General features: G+C 40.2%; 1 protein-coding gene across 1 annotated transcript in view; it reads right to left on the bottom strand.

Annotated features, from left to right (window-relative positions):
- The window catches only part of tex264a (testis expressed 264, ER-phagy receptor a), a 65,977-nt gene that overhangs the window by 9,957 nt on the left and 37,960 nt on the right, over positions 1-18,060 (bottom strand). The window contains exon 3 of the mRNA XM_062401043.1: positions 402-573. Coding sequence (XP_062257027.1) covers positions 402-573 — 172 coding nt within the window. The remainder of the gene's footprint in view (positions 1-401; positions 574-18,060) is intronic.

Below are 18,060 nucleotides of genomic sequence, written 5' to 3'. Positions count from 1 at the left end.
AGTAATTGCAGCAGGACGGCATTGCGCTTGAAGACACATACTTGCAGTGACAGAACAATTACAGAGTCTCGTATATCGTGTGTCCTCAGTGAACAGGGGTAGGAGGGGAGTCAGTGCGGCGGCTGACAAAATAAAACCTGCCACATATTTCCACTGACACAAGCTGGAGATTCAGCAAAGCCGAAAAACTGTCTCTATCACAATTAGATGACTAAATGAAATAGCACAAAAAACATATCTTAAATCTGTTCTATTTAAGCTTCAGTGTTCAGTGAAAAAATTATATTTATTTTTATCATCATCGTTCTTCATCTGAGTTTTATGGCAGATTATCCTATTTTTTTCTTCTTTATGGGCTCAACAGTAACAAAAGTGTTGGGTTGGATTGAACAAAACATTACCTGTTATGTCAGTTCCTCTGTCCTCGTCGGAGTCCTCTTCTTTCACATCTGTTTTGACTTCCTCCTTCATCTCTGGAACAAAGAAGTCTGTCTGGCGGGAGAGTGGAACCATGTAGTTGATGACATCTGACCCACAGATCTCGATAACTGGGAAGGCACACAGCTTCCTGTCCTGTGACAGAAAAGACAAAGGAAGAGAGAAAGGAAAGTTAAATATACAGGATAAAATAGTGAATCTTGCAACTGTTGTTCTGTGTGTGCTTCAGAGTATAGTTCACACAAAACCCTGAAAAGCTTTACATCTATCCAACCATTAGGCAACTTTTTCTTTGCAGTGTTAATCGCAGCTGACATTGGGTGAAAGGGGCTCACCTGGACACGGCCAACATACAGAGACAAACTATCGGTATCTCACATACAAACCTTAGGAAAATTAAGAGTCAGTTACAGTAACCTACTCAATCTGCATGTCCTAGTAACTAGAAGAAACCTGTGCTTCCACAGGGAGAATATGCAAACTCCACACAGAAAGACCCCAGCCAAACTGGGATTCAAACCAATAACCTGCAATGATTTTGTTCATTCAGTTATTGGAAGCCGACAGAAGCTTCTGGACCAGAACATATAGACATTGACCTTTTTTTTCTCATGCTTAGAACTGCAGCTAATGCTTGAAATGAAAATAAGGATAACTTGGATACACAGCGATGCTCTTAGATGGGCAGACTGCCTCAGACGAGCAGAAAATATCAGAGATATGTAGCCTTAAAATGTCTCCACTTTGCTGACATAACACTATGTCTCTGACATATTAATATGATTACCCATGTCAGTCCATTAAAGCTGCATTACCATGGACATCTATGTGTCTACATCTGCACTCTCCAGTGGTTTGTGTAGAAAGTGAAGAGTTTATAAATATTATACCATATTTTCTCTAAAGACGACATTAGCAATGCATAATTTTGCTTCATGCTTTCATACAGTTCTCAAGGGATTGCAGGGAAGTGAGCTCTCCAGTGGGGTCATCAAAGTACAGCTGCAGGAGGCCTGGGTGAGCTGCATGGGCCACTTTCATGAATGATTGGCTGCAGAGTGATAGATTAATGTTTTAGTGTAGGACACAATGATGGATATTTGAGTAAAATAGCTTTACAGTATAGTTTTAACTAAAATCAGTGCCAAAGCCCATTTCAATCAAACAACTCCTAAGACACTAATAGAGTTATATGAAATGTTTTTTTTTTGTTCTGCTTTCCTTTGTTGGCTATGATATCAGATGGATCACACACTTTATACAACACAGTATAATTGTAATCTTAATGCTAACACTGGCCGGCTCCTCGCTGTGTGAACATTCTCAGATTTCATATATCTCCAGTCCCTTAATTGTTGTCATGATGGCTGCACGACAAAAAGGCTATTTGCAGGAGCAATAAACATGTTGGATGGTCCGGCGGCAGTCACCAGACTCATTTTCCTGTGGGTCAGTGTGATCTGGGCTGACTGATTGGTTTTAATCTAATCCTCTTCAAAATAAGATGGTAGGAGGTGGCATGAATCACCTGGCTGCTACACACAGGGGTTCCAGCCCCGGGGCTACCTATTCAAATGAGCACCCATCTCTTTGAACCTGCTCCAATAATGAGCAAGGAAATCGAGACAAAGGCAGTTCACTATACCATAGTGAATTACACACACACGCAAGCATTCACACACACATCCCTGAGGGATACTGTCACCGCTCGGAGAAAGAAAAGCGCATGTGAGAAATGTGCGAGTGCGCACACAGTGCATGTGTGCATTTATGAAAGTTTCATCTGCCTTGTTAAAACACACAATGAGCCACAGAGGTGGAGCTCACAGTGAAATCTCCCTCATATTATCGCTGGTGGAAATGAAAACCTGAATGTTGCACAGAACTCCAGGACAGCATGAGGCCTCGCTCTATTATATATGTCGATTTTTTGCTTTGGGCACAGGAAATGACACTGGGCATTTTTCTACCGACTCAAACTGTGTTGTTGAAGCCTGAGGTAATTGGAGCTAGTTTGACATCGCTGCAGAGTGAGAAGCCGAGCTGGTTATCCCAGGGACAACATTTTGGGTGACTGTTTTATGCATCAGTCTGGTGCATGCTGTCAGAGATTCCAATCACATTATTCTCCAGTGATAAAAAATTTATTTAGTCTAGACTTGATACACATTAAATAAACTTGCAAAAAATGTAACGGCCTGAGGTAAGAAGAAATATTTAAGCCACATTGTTGATTACATGCTTATTAAACAGTTGTGCAGTTGTTATTTTTTGGTCGTACAGGTGTCTTATTGTTTATGGTATATTGACTGATGCATCAGGCAATTTTCCTATGAATAGTGGGAGTCGATATCACTTTCAATAAACCTTTCCCACTTGACACCCTTGTTAGGGACATATCTGTGCCATACACTTGAGAACGTCTCCACCTCCTCCCTCTATCCAGAAATTAAGTATGAATTCTGCCATCTTGCACATTTATTCAGATTTAAGTAACAATACAGCAGTAGAAATAAAACTACATTAACAAATGAAAAAGACCACCTTTGAGAAAACTCTTTCTTTTAACGTGTACTTTGACTTTTTAGTTTGGTCCATCCACTAACTTAGAGGAGGTGGGGTTCATGACCTATGCTGCAGCCAGCCACCAGGTAGCGATCAGAGACTGTAATAACAGTGAGAATGTATAAAACTAACAATTAGAAATACTCATAAACTGTGTAAAGATGGATGACAAGACAGCTCCATCAAAGTGAAGGCAGATCTTTAAGCATAATCCCATAATATGGGATCTCCACTGTCTTGTGATTCATGGAAGGAGCTGTAAACGTATTCCAAAGTGTCAAGTGGAGTTAAAAACAGTTTTGCACCTTCTAACCAGACTCTAAACTGAAACATGTATTAAATTGCTTCTCTCCACAGGTAGTTTCCTAATTCTTAATCTGACATTATATTCTTAATTTCAGTTCCACTCTCTTCTAAAACCAGACAATTTGGCTTTGATGTATTTTAAAGAACTCTGTGAGTCCACTTGTGAATATCAGGTTATTCCTTATCACTCCCTCTGTTGTTAACAGGAATTGCTTCAAACGAGATGCTGCATCCTTTTCCCCACCAAGGGCTTTAATATAAGAAAATGTATAGATTTCATGTGGAGGTACCTAGCATAGAATTATTATTTGAAAAAACTGTCGCAAAATAACAAATCAATTTATTATAATTCACCTCAGAGGAAAGGTGTACTTATGGTGGCACACTGAACATTAGAGGTGGCTATTTCCTTTATCTGGGGCCGCCAGTTATTTATGTGTTGAATAATTTATTTTAATAGACTGTTTCATTGACCAGTTTCCATATTTCCTCCCACCAGAGATATGAATAAAGAAATAGCAAAAAGATGAACTCTCCTGTCGTAATCAATACTCAATCCTGTCCTGAGTGTATTCATTGTATGACGAGCAAGATGTTCCATTTGCTCCCAGTCCCATTTACCGGTCTGTACCTCCTCAACTGCTCTCTGATTGGGTGCCATCAATTTCCCTACAGCCTATCACAGGATCAACATGCATCAACCTAACCTGCGTCCGTGTCTGGGAGCTGCTGGGAATGACCCGTGCTCTCCCGCAGGGTTTCAAGTTTCATACAATTTCATTCAAAGCACTTATTCTCTCTAAAGACCGATTCATCTTCCCGACCAAGGAACCAATAGCTGTTCCCATCACCACTAAACTGACAGATTCCACAGACCCTCACCTCGTCCTAACCTTTACACCAGTTCTACAAAATAGGTCACCATTAGTCCTAGCCTTTCTTTCTCCGTTATGCAACCTCACTCTTAATAATGAAGGACCTTGCAGCGCGGAACTTTTGTCCACTAAAAATTGTACATTCAGATTGTTGGAGAATAAGTGGTTGATGGTTCCTTTGCAAAATAACACTCATTTTAAATACTTTAGCAAATCTCATTGTGATTATTTTGAAGAGGATATTCCCACACCTGAGGTCCTGCACTCAGAGGACTGATGACTCAATACTGTAATAGCTTACAGGTTCTCAAGGAAGAGGGAGTGGTTTGTTACAGCACGACAGAGACAGGAAGTGAGAAATACCTGCTTAGCCCAAAATGCACACAAAAACAGTGCAGTTTCACCTGGTCCCTTTCAGCTTGCTGCTCCGCGGCCGCAGCTAGCCCCCACATGCAGATTGCAAGGGTCCGCACATGCTGCTTGCAGCCCTAGTTATTCTTATTTTTCCTGGTTGCATTTGGTCATTTGTGAGAATGTAGCCTTCCTCAAAGAACAAATCTGCTTTACCGGAACATTTGATTTAACAAGTCAATGAAATACCCTAAATATTCTCAGGTACTTCATTTGCTAATTAGCCATAAATTCAAATTCAAGGTTTCAGATTTGAAGCCCTACAGCCTTTCTTCAGATTAAAAAACTGAAATGACAAATATATTTTACAGAGCTGCACAAAGAAAACGCTGTGAATGTAGCCAGCTGTGACACTTTTAACTCAGATGGCAGAGGTTCAACCATCAGCTTCTGCTTAAGTGCCCTTGACCTAGACAATGCATCTCTTCTGTCCCCAAGGAGCTACTCTGCAAATGACCTTTTACCTCCTTTAGATAGGAAGATAGACACAAGCAGTAATTTCCTACTAATCAATAAAAGCATCACATCGCTCAAATATTATTGCTCTCAGAACTACCTCTTGGGAAAAGTATAACAATCAAGGTTCATAATCTTTATTTGTCTTCCCAGCAGGAGAGAGTCGAAGCCAGAAAGGCCTTTGATCGAACCAACTAAATAAAACCAGTCTTATATACTTTACTGAGAAAAGAAAAGCAATTCAAAGCCAAAAGCCAAAAAAGAAAACCAGCAGACAATCTTCTGCTCTCTTATCGTGTCCAATACCTTATAGGATTTTACTATCAATAATGAAATTAGGTAAGTGTCAAGTTCATTTGGTTTGATGTAAACAGAAGATGGTGTACATCAGGATTGATTAGGACAATTAGGACAAATAAAGCATGCCCTGTGAATGTCTGTTCGTGTGTTTGTGTGCTTGTGTGTGTAGGGATAGTTGAGGGATACAAAATCAGACAGATATAGGGGAGGAATCTCATGGGGCTTTATAGTGTCTTTTACCACTCTAGCAGCTGCACTGTGAGCATCCCTCATCCAATAGAAATACCAATAAGAGGAAAGTAAATATAGATAACAACACCCCTGGAGCTTGATTTACTCACTTAACTAACTCGAAAGTATAAACATAGGCACAGAGCAACTGGGTCATGACTACAGCAGAAGAGAGCGATGCTGACACTGTACATATTCTTACAGCCTTTCAAAAAAACAAGAGGTCTGATTGTCTTGAAAGACAAGACATCGTTCTTTTCATGTCTCATCTTTCGGTTCATTGTTGGTGCGTTGAGACAGGCGACGTTGGGGAATCTCATTCACAAGAGGACAACAGTTTCAAAGTAGAGGAGTAAAACCACACTAAATATCAAAGGATCTGATTTGAGATCGCCTCAGACACAGGGGACATTATAACTCTGTATTGGCATGGATAAAACGTTGCATTGTGTAAAATAAGGGTTGGGTGTGCTACTGGTAATGTACTCTGTATCCTTTATCCTTTTTACCATTTTCATTCCTTAGGTTTTCTTTATTAACTGTACCCATGCGATTACCTTCTATTTGAAAAAAATAGACTAAACTAAATTGTTCAGCAACCATACATGCAGTAAAAAATTGCACATAAATAATATTTAACTAAATATCTAACCAACGTCTTTAATGAAAACAAGTTAAAGATTGATTGCAATTCAAATAAATCAGCATTTTCTAGAGCTGCAAAAAATGTGAGTGGGGAAAGGCTGGTGATCAGTTCTTTCAACTAGAAACTCACTGTACTCCCTCTGTATTCATTACCCTTTCCACCAGCACATAAATCTCAGCTGGAAGCAGCAGGTCCTGTGGAGTTCTCCAGGAGATGTTGGAGAGTATTCTAATAAATTCAGAATATTGCTCACTTAAATAAGTAGGCAGACTAAGGAAAACTGTAATGCTTCTCCTTGCTTCTACATCTTTGTTATCACAGATTCATCGGTAACCTGAGCAACATATCTACCAAAAAAGGAAATTCCTGTAACACCTGCAAGAGAAAAGGAAAATTGCAATGCTACCAAGAAAACTGAACCACAGACAAATACAATGTAGAAAACATCAGTCACCAAATGGGATGATTTTCATTTGAATTAGACACAATGTTTACAATTATAATATAATATGATTAATCCAATTTCCATAGATTTATTTGGTAAAAACTTGGTGATAGCACCTTATTTAAAAAAACGGATACGGTCACATGTATCCTAACTTGGATTAGTTACATCATACGTAGTGTACTTGTTATAACTCAGATTTCATAAAAAAAGCAGGTAAAAAGCATTTACCAAACAAGTCAGAATAACCCTACAGGTCAGATAACACGTGCCCTTAAAGTTTTGGGGGAGCTGGTTTCTTGAAAACATATGAAAATAGTTTTGCAAAAGAACTCATGGAGTAGAGGATGTAAAGGCAGCTTGAGGGAGTGCGCACACACCTCAACCTAAACATCACAGGATGATATCACCTCAAACACTTTCATAGGGAGGATTTCTCCTCTTAACCTTCCATCATTTAAAGAAACTACGTATCCTCTGACCGAAAAAAGCTGTTGTCCTGCCAGCAGAGAGAATCAGTGACAGCACATCTCCCCTCCCCCTCAGGGAAGAGACATGAGATATGGCTGGGGAGCAGTGGTGAATAATGAAAGGCAGACACAACAATCATTCAGTCGCACATTTGCAGTGACAGCCTACAGCAAGCCTGGACCCTACAGCAAGATGAAGAAAGACCCAGGCCCGCCGCAGTCGATGTAAGCCACTTCATCACAATGGGTTATGTACAGATCCATATACACAAGAAAATACGGACACACACATGTATTTATAGGTGGATGATGTCTCACCCTAGTCCCAAGGCAGACAAAAGGAAAATTAATACAAAAGCTGGCCGACTCATGGTGAAAATTGGTGACAGTCCCCTGAGTTCTCTCTACCTCCCCTGGTCTATTTACTCCCATAGCACTATTACAGCCACACAGTCCATCCTCTGACACCCACCATAACAGCTTCTTCCCCTTCCTATCTGTGGAGACAGACAAAAAATTCAACTTCACACCTCAGCAGAGGTGTCCAATTCAGACTGTCCCTCACTGCCAAACACTTCCCCAGAACACAGTGTTTTTCAATAGGCTATTTTCTGCATCGGTCTCAGCAAGCCCGGGCCTCCTCACCCCATTCTTGCTTGGATGCCCTGGTGGAAGTGTTCGAACTTGGCTGCGGGAGGAGGCAGAGGATATCCGAGGACTGAAAATGGAGCCAGATACGCGGAAGGCAGGACAATGGGTTTGTTGCAGCCTCTCCATGCACCCGTACAATCAATAAGCACACACACTTGATGAGCTACATGTATAGTGACTCTGTCAGCAGCTGTTGTGGTCTCCAGAGGTCCTCCACAATTGATCTGGTTATCTGGCAAGAGGTGAGAGGAAATAATAGCAGCTAGTCTCCCAACTGTGGATTATAAACTCCCTCCACTTCCTTTACCATCTTCATCACCTGCTAATTAACTTGCAAGAAGATAAAAAAACAATAGATCAGGCAAATTGATACTGAAACTTTGATATTATGTTGCACAATATATGGGGCTGAGCAAGTAAGACCAACAACATTAATGTATACTCAAATACAATTTTTGCACCAGAAATCAGGTTAAGGTTGGAAATGAAAAACTAGTAATCAGATTTGTACTCTACTCCTGACCACATTTCAGCCATGCTATGGCACTGAGGCTCTACTTTCAGCAATGAGGGTCTAACCTCTGTTGGTTCCCCACTTTGATTCACATTGAATCAATTACCATGAAATGTTATACAGACGTTTGTGTTTCTCTAAGAATGAATCCTATTGACTTGGTGAGCAACTGGCTCCTTTAGCATCACCATGAGTTTGGTATTCTAGTCTTTTAGGATGATGGATAGCCTTGAACATTTAAACATTTTAATAGTTATTAAAATAATTATTTCTTGAAACTATACCGAGATGTGAAATCTGTCCGTTTTAAAGATTCTGTGAGTAATGAACTTTCACCACATTGTCAACACTTCCCTTGACATGAAAACTGTTTTCTCGAATATTTTAAAAGGTCTGTATATAAAAAGCAGTTTTCTTGACTAGCAACACTTTTTCCATTACTGGCTGTGTTAACAACATTTCTCTTAATCCTTCACTGAATTTAAAAAACTTAAATTATCCTTTTCACGATGCTTATGAAATCATGTTACTGTAGAGTAACAACAATTACCAGTTTATGTGAGTGCATGGAAACCTAAGTAGAGCTCACCCAAAATTTATATTTAGCCTTTAAACTGCAGAAACGTTTATGTTCTTAAAGTAAACACTCACTAACAAATGAAACAGTAACTCACAGTAGCTGTGAGATAATCCTCTGCAAACTGATTCAACAGAAAGCACACAAGGACATTAAAGAGAGCATTGGATTGGTTTGCAGTCAATTAGTCCTGGCTATTAAAGCCTCAAAATTCAGGGAACCACTGCATGACAAGCAGGATATGGAAATACAAGAATATAAATGGTGATTAATTTTAAACAGGCAGACAGATTCCCACATCTAATTGAGATTATAATCTGAGAGTCTAATGTTAGGGATATTCACATCTCTATTCTAATGAGATACAATTATGAGCAGGGGATGTGGACATTGGCAGTGTGATGGAGAGAGACATAGACTATCTATTACTTTCTCCTGCAGGCCTCCCGTGTTCAGAGCACCTTCAATATGCCAAATAATAAGTCTCTGCACACCGCCTCACTTTCTTTGCACTAGTAAACCCGGAGGCATTAATCAGGGCTGACATTATGGGCAAATCATTTCTGACAAAAGATGTTCCCATTCCATCTTCCCTGACCGCCACCTATTACCATACCTGGACTTTGTGTATAAACTGATAGCAAGTGCTGATCTGAAACCTATAAAAAAAAAAATCTCATACTCATATAATGTATTTTAACAGCTGAATGCTACTAATCCTGTATATAAGCAGTTATTGCTATTACTATTGCAAGGCCTATAGCTAGTACTGTAATTTGAAGTAGTAGCGCCCCCCTCAAAACTGGAGTCTTCCATGCTGTACACATCACTGTTTTACTTTCCAGTGTGAAATATTGCCAAGTTACCGACAGTTTAGCTAGCTCTATCTAACGCTACACTACCAGAAATCACTTCTTGTTCAAAGCTCTAAAAACAACTAAGCACTTGCAATCCAACGCAATTGCTGTTTTATAAGAAAATTGCAGGTGTATCTAAGTGACACTTAACTAATCTAAAGACGTGGTATCTGATCGGTTAATAGATTTGTGTACTCGCCAATGCCTAACCGAACATATTTTGCAGTATTAGAGGCACTTCCGATGCTGTGTCCATATCAGATCATCTCTGTTTCTGACCTGTCAACTGAATGGGCCTTAATTCTATGGGAGTGGAATTTTGGTAGGTTTCAGAGGTGAAATGCAGCTCCGACCAAAACAAAAACAACCACGGCATAATTGATATGCACACTCATTCAATTGTTATATCAGCCTCTTCCACAATTAAAAACAATGGAAGGCAGTGACAGAAAAAATATTGTGTCCAACAATTGAAAAAAGCGTAGAAGTTCTATGAGTTCTATGTTTTATGAGTTCTACGAATTTGCAAGAATTGGCTCGGGGAAAAAATGACAAATCATGTTAAAACAAATAACTGTTTCTTAAAGAAAAAAACTCCACAGAACTGAAAAGAAGTAATGAGTGGTGACAAACCTTCATCCCACACATATACATTCATTATCAATGAGCAGATACAGACTTGTGTTAATCAGGCTTCGCTTCATCTATTATCCTCACCAAGTCCCTGTCAGTTTGACCTCCTCAGAGCTCGAGAAATCAGCCAACCTCTATAAATAAACCAAGGGTACCTTTCCTTGGGATTCACACAGGAAGAGGGAAAACACCAGCCTATGACACAGATGTGGCCTCAGTGCGCACACCAAATTAAATGCAACTGACAGGAATACTCTAGAAAAGCCTTAAAAACTCCTTAAACCCAATTTTTTAAAGAAATGAAATACAAAAACTGCTTGTTTCAATATGTTATTGATGCCAGATTCAGTTTCACAATTACATAGAATAGCATGAAATGTTTTGTATCTTTGGTAACCCCGGCTCCTTGACCATAAACAATTGTGGGTTTCATTTTGTTTTCCTGATCCCTGCCCTTCATACCCTTGTGTAGGCACGTGGATGATTGACAAGCCCTAAGAACAGAACACTAAGATCTCAAAATCCTCTCCATGTCTGAGAACTCATCATGGCATTTCAACTCAACTAAACAGTCTATAGAGCTGAATTAAGAAACTGAAAAGAGAACCGAAGCTAATACATTTCACAAGTGCTGCCAAGTTATGTGGATCATCAAACGGATCAACACAGCCTTGGAAATGTACAAAGAGAGTCAAGACAGAGGAGCCTCACGATAAGTCTGATTCACAGTTAGTGCTTGAAAACAAGATTCTTGTCCCGTAACCCTAAAATGACCAAAAAATAAATCTCCAGTGTGAAGATCAGAGTTGGGGAACTGGACAGAATATTTAAATCCCTCGCCACCATATCTACCAAATAAGAAGCTCATGTTAAAGCAACACTTTGCAACTTTTTTGCCTTAAAGGCTGTAATAGGGAGAATGTTGCTGCTCTCATTCCCATTCCTCAACCTGAAAGCCTGTTCTCGCACCATAACTCCGGTGAGTACGTGCTATCTCCTCTGAGAATAGTTTAACTGACCGACAGTCGCAGCTTAGATTTCCAGAATCAGGCCCAGTAAGTTCAAGGATAATGTCAAACTGTTAATCAACTAAAAAGACTTTTAAGTCATTAAACAGCGTTTATCTCTGAATACTCGGTGAAGAAAGTGGGACTATGCAGTGAGAGATTGATAGAGTTTGTATTTTTTCGACATGAAAACCTCTAAATCCCTCAGACAAAGAGCCCTAGAGCATTAATCACCATGTGTTGCTGCAGAGGGCGCTGTTGCTCAGTAAAATCTTGCTTAATGTTGGACTCACATAAGTGTGTTGTGATAACGCTCGACAGTGTGTGTGCCCGACGCTGGGTGCTGGTGCGATCAATCACAACAAACAAATTGAAATGCTAGGACAATGCCATTATAGCCACAGTATCCACCATATATATATATATATATATATATAAAAAGGCTAGATGTCTCATCCGCGTTTCCGGTCAACAGAGTCGAATGTCCGCACATGGCGGCCATCTTGCCACAGGCAGCTCGCCCACCCATAACATTGTTTTGGTGATGGTACATGTACTTTTTAAATAAAAATAAAATCTTGTACCTATATACAACATTATTCTATTGTAACAAACTGAACCATTTAAAAATCGGTTGAGATTTTAGCAAGCTATGGTTATTTAAAAAGTATGTACCACTACAACACAATGTTATGGGTGGGCGAGCTGCCTGTGGCAAGATGGCCGGCATGTGCGGACGTTCCCCTCTGTTGGGCGAGACATCTAGACTTTATATATATCTATGGTATCCACAACCAGATCAACACACACCAGGTTCACCAGCTGCCTCTCTAAACTCTTTCTCATTAACGTTAATGGATTCACTTACGCTTGAATATTTGTTAAAAAACTGGTGCCTACACTACGGCACGCAGCGCTAACAAAGCAACGCAAAGACAATGCAGTTCGGCAATGCATGATGTCACCCCATTCAAAGTGAATGAGCAGTGTTTCCTTGAAGGCTCCACTGCATACAAATATATTGTCAACAAAATGACTATTGTGAGTAATGCATGTCTCCGGGTTATATTAATAACCTAAATCTGATCCAAAGGAGACAAACGTTGGGTTGGAACACAAAGCTGAAAACTGAAAGCCATGCCTCAAAATTATGATGATAATTTCAAGCTGCTCACACCACAATCTCAATTCAGACTATGAGCTAATGTGACACCCATCATAATACATAGTCTTCAAAGCAATAGACCCAGTGGCTAATAGCAGTTTAATTGTGTTGGAGTCTTTTAATTAACCCCCTTAAACTGCACATACAGCAAAAAAGAGCGCTGATGTAGAAAGCAGAATAAATTCCACTTCCACAATCAATGCAAGATGAACACAGACACAAGAACAGGAAACTGGAATTGTTCATCCGACTAATGGCATGGGTTTAAGAGGTACCAAAGACAACAATTTGTTTTAGCTTCACGCCCTCATCCCCAAAGACCAGTGGGGGAAAAAACCACAGGGATGGACGATCCGGTGTCAGCTACAAAACAGAAGCTGTTGGGTCCGGGCTAAAGTCGCTACGGTCCTGCTGCTGTCCACGCAGCAAGAGCCATGTTTAAAACCACAGGCCACCCTCCATTAAAGCTCTGTCAGCATGGCACGACGGCAGCCTAATGGTTACAATTAACAACCCCTTCTGCTGACAGAGCTCCTGTCTGAATGTCCCCACTGTGCTCCTCTCAGCCTGATCACGCTCTAATGACTGTGTTTTATGGTTACAGCAAAAAACGAAGCCCGGACTCAAAGACAAAGCAGGACTGAAGAATACAGGATGCACACTTTTATAAGAGGACAAAAGGGGAAAAGGGAAAGAGAAAGTGAGACGCAAGTTAAAGTGAGTGGATAAACAAGGGGTCTGATATGATTTGCACGTTTACGTTATTTGAAAACTCTGAGAGGAAACACTTCAGCCAATTCAGTTTTATGGGTTTGATAAACTCAAGCAATATCTTAAACCAAGACTGCAGGATGAAGGTACTTCTAACAACAACTTGAACAAAAGCCAGGTTTTATTATGTTTGCCGAGCTTTGAGGAAGTAAATCCCAGAGAACAGGGACACCCATGAGAGCTGAGAATAAGGGCAGTAAACACTGGCTTTATGTTGTTTGTTTCATTTCTTCTTCAGGCAGGTTTTTAGAGGTTATTTTAAAATCTTCTGAAAATACAACACTGTTCCTTTGTAATACGTTTTCATTTTAATATGTTGCCATCGAGAACGATGAAGAAAAATGTTTGGCTTTTGATCCTACAGCTTTAGTGATTAAGTTATTCTGAATAACACTACTATGGATATTGGCAATCAGAAGCAGACAGACCATCTGGAGGAGTGGGAGTTTTCCTGGTGGGCCGGTCGGCCAGTGGGCTGCTGATGAGTCGAGCAACACCGATATAAATGAGGGGAAAGAAAATGTATCCTTTTGTTTGACTCTACTTAGGTTTTACCGGCTGGCTCCATACAGATGTGAGTCTGGCACTGATTAAACACACATCTCTGGAATGCAACCTCTTTCTTCTGCCAACTTCAGTGGATGCATTTTGCATCTAGAAACATCCAGCTGACAAGGAAAGACTGGTGTGATCAGCGTACAGATGGGTTCGGACTGCTTAGTACTATACTAATGTTAATGATTTCATATTTTGCCATTTATACACCATTACCAAAAATGTTACAGTAAAAGCTTGTTCTCTTTTCAAAGGATAGGGATTTGTATCTGTTTATGCATATAAATATTGAACCAAAATAGCAGGAGCAGCTTGCAGGATTGCTTTTCGTCTTCACCTCTCTGATGTTTGAAAGCGGGGAAGTTCATATTGATGGGAGTAATACCCGATGATATCACACTTCTAAATTGCAAAGTGAACCTGTTCATTAATTTTCTCTATTCAAATGGAAAGACTATTTTCTTTCTGCACACCTTTTTCGAAAGAGTTTGTGAATACAAAAGCTGAGTTGACAACACGCCGACGTCAGATGCACCGGACCTAACTACCCATTAATTAGCTTCACTTTATCTGCAGCTGTCAGGGAGTTTAGATAATTACATTACTTGAAATGTCTGAATCATCATGTTTTTCATATATATTTGTATCATCATCATGTTTAATATATAAAAGAATAAAAAATATTTTTCATATGTACACTCATAATCATTAATGAAAAGCAGACTGTATACAAACAAAGACATCGTTTTGATATTTAAACAGTGACATCTGAAATTTATCTCAGGTGCCTCACATTTCTCTTGATCAGCTTTGAAATGGAATGTCATCTGGCACTGTCATCCCTGCACACAAAGCAATCTCCGTCCAGACTGGTCTCATTTGTGGTTCCCCAATGGTAGAGTGAGCTACCAAATGCTATCGGAGCAGCGCAGGGGCGTCCGTCTCTGTCTTTTACAGTCTCTTAAGACATATCTCCTCCTAGAGCACCTCCGGTAACATCCTGCAACATGTTACCAGTGCCTTAATCATTAATATTAAAGCTATTCTTTTGTCATTACTCTACTTTACTTAAACTCTTTCCTTGAAATGACATTTCACTCTGCTCCATGGGATACATAAGTCAGAGCCGGTCCTTCCTTCTACAGCCCATTCAATTCAGCCACACCTCACTGAGTCTGAATTACTATTCAAATAACTAACAAAATATCATCAGAAAAGGCCTGTGTTAAAGCAGAACCCCTCTGTTAGCCTGTATATTTCATTGCTTTCCACCATTATTTCTGTCCGTCAATCCAAAGTGTCTCTAAAATTACTGTCACCACTGTCCACCTCTGATACCTACTATTATGGGCTGTGTTTGAAGGTAAAATGTAAACCTCTAATACTATCTGTCACTCTTAAACTTCCCTGAGTTTAGGTCCTGTAAATACCATCCAGACACTAAATCCAATTGGCACTTTGGTATTACAATAAATTATTCTCCTCCCTGATCTCCAAAATAGTGTTGACAACTTCCTCAGGATCCGTTTCTGAGGAAAAGTACAAACATTCCTACCGGCATCTTGTTACTGCAGCTTTTCTACAACATTGACCAAACTACTGGACCTGCCACGGGCACACAAATTGTCTGTTGCCTCTTTAAAATAGGTTAAAATGATATAATTGATGATGCTGCATCATATATTCAATAACAAAAGTAGTTAGCTTTTCCTGTCCAAAAACTGTTTGCTATCACTTACTACTAGCCTGGAGACACAGTGACACTGACAAGATGGCTATTTGTCCATTAAGTGCAGTGCTGTTGCATTTGATATGGCTGACATTTTCAGTTCGGACCTTTACCTTGCAGGTCTTTCCGTGTTTCACTTTCCCAACCTGTCAACAAATCACTAATTGGACTGTGGAATCCCCCAAGAAAGCTAGACAGGTCTATGTCAGCAGCAAAAGTTGCTTTCAGTCAAGACCAAACACCAGAGCCACATGAGTCAGCTCAGGTAAAAACTACAGGGACTGTCAGACCCCATGAATTTCATATTCATTATTTAGCCTTCAAGTTTTAAGATGCTGCTCAAAACAAGACTGAATTAATAAATGCATTTCTACCTGGCAGAGTTATTGATCTGCAAAGTGCATGAAGGTCGGACTTGGGCCTTTCATAGGAAGCAAGGCCAAAGAACATTCGTTAGTTTTACTCCGTCGCATCAGAATGACAGATGGGACTACAGATAAACCTGAGGATGCGAAGGACAACTCGGAGATTGTCAGGTATAGTTTTTATGATATTCTACCAGAGCTGACAACAACATAGTTGATGGAAATTTCAACACGAAGAGCTTCATACAATGAAACACTTGTGACAGACTTCAGCCGGACAGCCCTTCTTAAAAAAAACACAGTGATGTGACAAATACTGAAGTTCTCGCTATCTCAGCGCAACGACAACGCCACACAGTATTGATTGAATGGTATGGCTCGGAAGCACACATTGACATAATGCAAAAGTGGACATGCACAACACAAGACAACCTTCTTCTAAAGTATGTCTGCCTGCAGATGTCAAAACTTCTAGTGTATATTACCAGTAGAAAGAAATACTTTAAAATATTTGCAGCACTACATATTGTCTCTGGTGTAGTCGCAGGTCAGAAAACGGAGGGCGGTAAAAGGGGGAGAAAGTTAAAGAGCAGCAAATAATTGGGAACTTCTCAAATCCTCTCAATTCAGACACACTTCAGAGACAGTCAGTTTATCCAAGCTGCTGAGGTACAAAGATCTCTGCTCTTAAACTACAGCATTTTCCTCACAAGCCTGAGCCCAGTCGGCTCACTGCGCCCGAGACAGGTGGGCACTCCATCCTGTCAATTCTCTGCCAACTCCCAGTTTCGTGGTTTAGTCGGTCGTGTTTTACCTCTGCTCCGGGCAGCTGACTATACTGAGCTTGTTGCCAGGGCAACTGCCTCAGCCACAGATCCCTTCTCTCAGTTTTCCATGGAGACCGGATACTTTGATAATCTGAGGGATTGCAGAAGACGTGGGGGGAGTGTGGAGTGCCTGCCAAATGTCTTTTGAAGCACAGGAGTTCTTTCAAAAGAGCTAAATGAGAAAATAGGAAGAAATGCCACCAGTGATAGACTGTGTGTTATGGAGACGTCTGTTGTTTATTTGTAAGTTGTCTCATTTGTATTTTTCTTTCTGTAAACAAATTTGTGCTTTTATTGATTTATCAGGAGCCTGCAATATTATGCATTAACGCCAACAGTCTTGTAGAGCGTCAGACAGGATATAATAGAATTGAAGCGAAATGAAAATTAAGACAATATACAACAAATGGAAGTAGTTTTCAAGCTTTCTCGTTGCTACCTACAGTCATGGGCAGTGACAGCTTGTCCGAGTATTATATCAAATTCATAAATAAAGTATTTTCAAAGAGGAATCACATTTTTAACAAAATGACCCAAAGTCTGACCATCTCTCAAACTGAAGATTAAGATTAAGATTAAGATGCATGTATTACTCCCAAACACATGCACAGACATGCACAGGCACACTCATGCAGGTAGGGAAATTTAACCTCTGCTTTTGACCCATCTGGTGCAGGACACACAGAGCAGTGAGCGACCATGTTCGGCGCCCGGGGGAGCAGATGTTGGGGGAGTAAGGTGCCTTGCTCAGGGGCACTAGACAGGGTAGGGAGAATCCTCTTAGATTTTTGGGCAGATCAATCCAGGTTGTTGTCTCTTCGTGGAGTCGAACCAGAGACGACCCAGAGACCTTTTCTGCCCATAGTCCAAGTTTCTGCTACTAGACCACCGCCTGTCCAGCATAGAGCATAGAAGTTGGAACGTGTCCAACTTCTATGCTAATGGTCCTTTTTGAATTTTGGACCATCAACATTAAAATAATCGTGTACACTGTAGGAATGACCCTTCTCCACATAGGGACCTGTTACTAACCTTAACCTTTCTTGTTTAAATAAGGAAGTTATTTCTTTCTCAAGTTTCCTTTTTCCTGCTAAAATGCAAAAGAAGGACAGATTACAGAAGGTTGACCCCTAGTGGTCCTTATCTATTGAGATTTTCTCAGGTGGAGAAGAGTAACTTTCTACATCTGTCGGATATTCAAAGACTTTAGTGAAGAGAAGATCCCTGGATGTTTGGTATTTAAAAAAAAAAAAGTGAATTTGGAAT

Source organism: Platichthys flesus, chromosome 2 (genome assembly GCF_949316205.1).
Source record: "Platichthys flesus chromosome 2, fPlaFle2.1, whole genome shotgun sequence".
Lineage (NCBI taxonomy): Eukaryota > Metazoa > Chordata > Actinopteri > Pleuronectiformes > Pleuronectidae > Platichthys > Platichthys flesus.
This window is presented reverse-complemented; position numbering and strand designations above follow the sequence as displayed.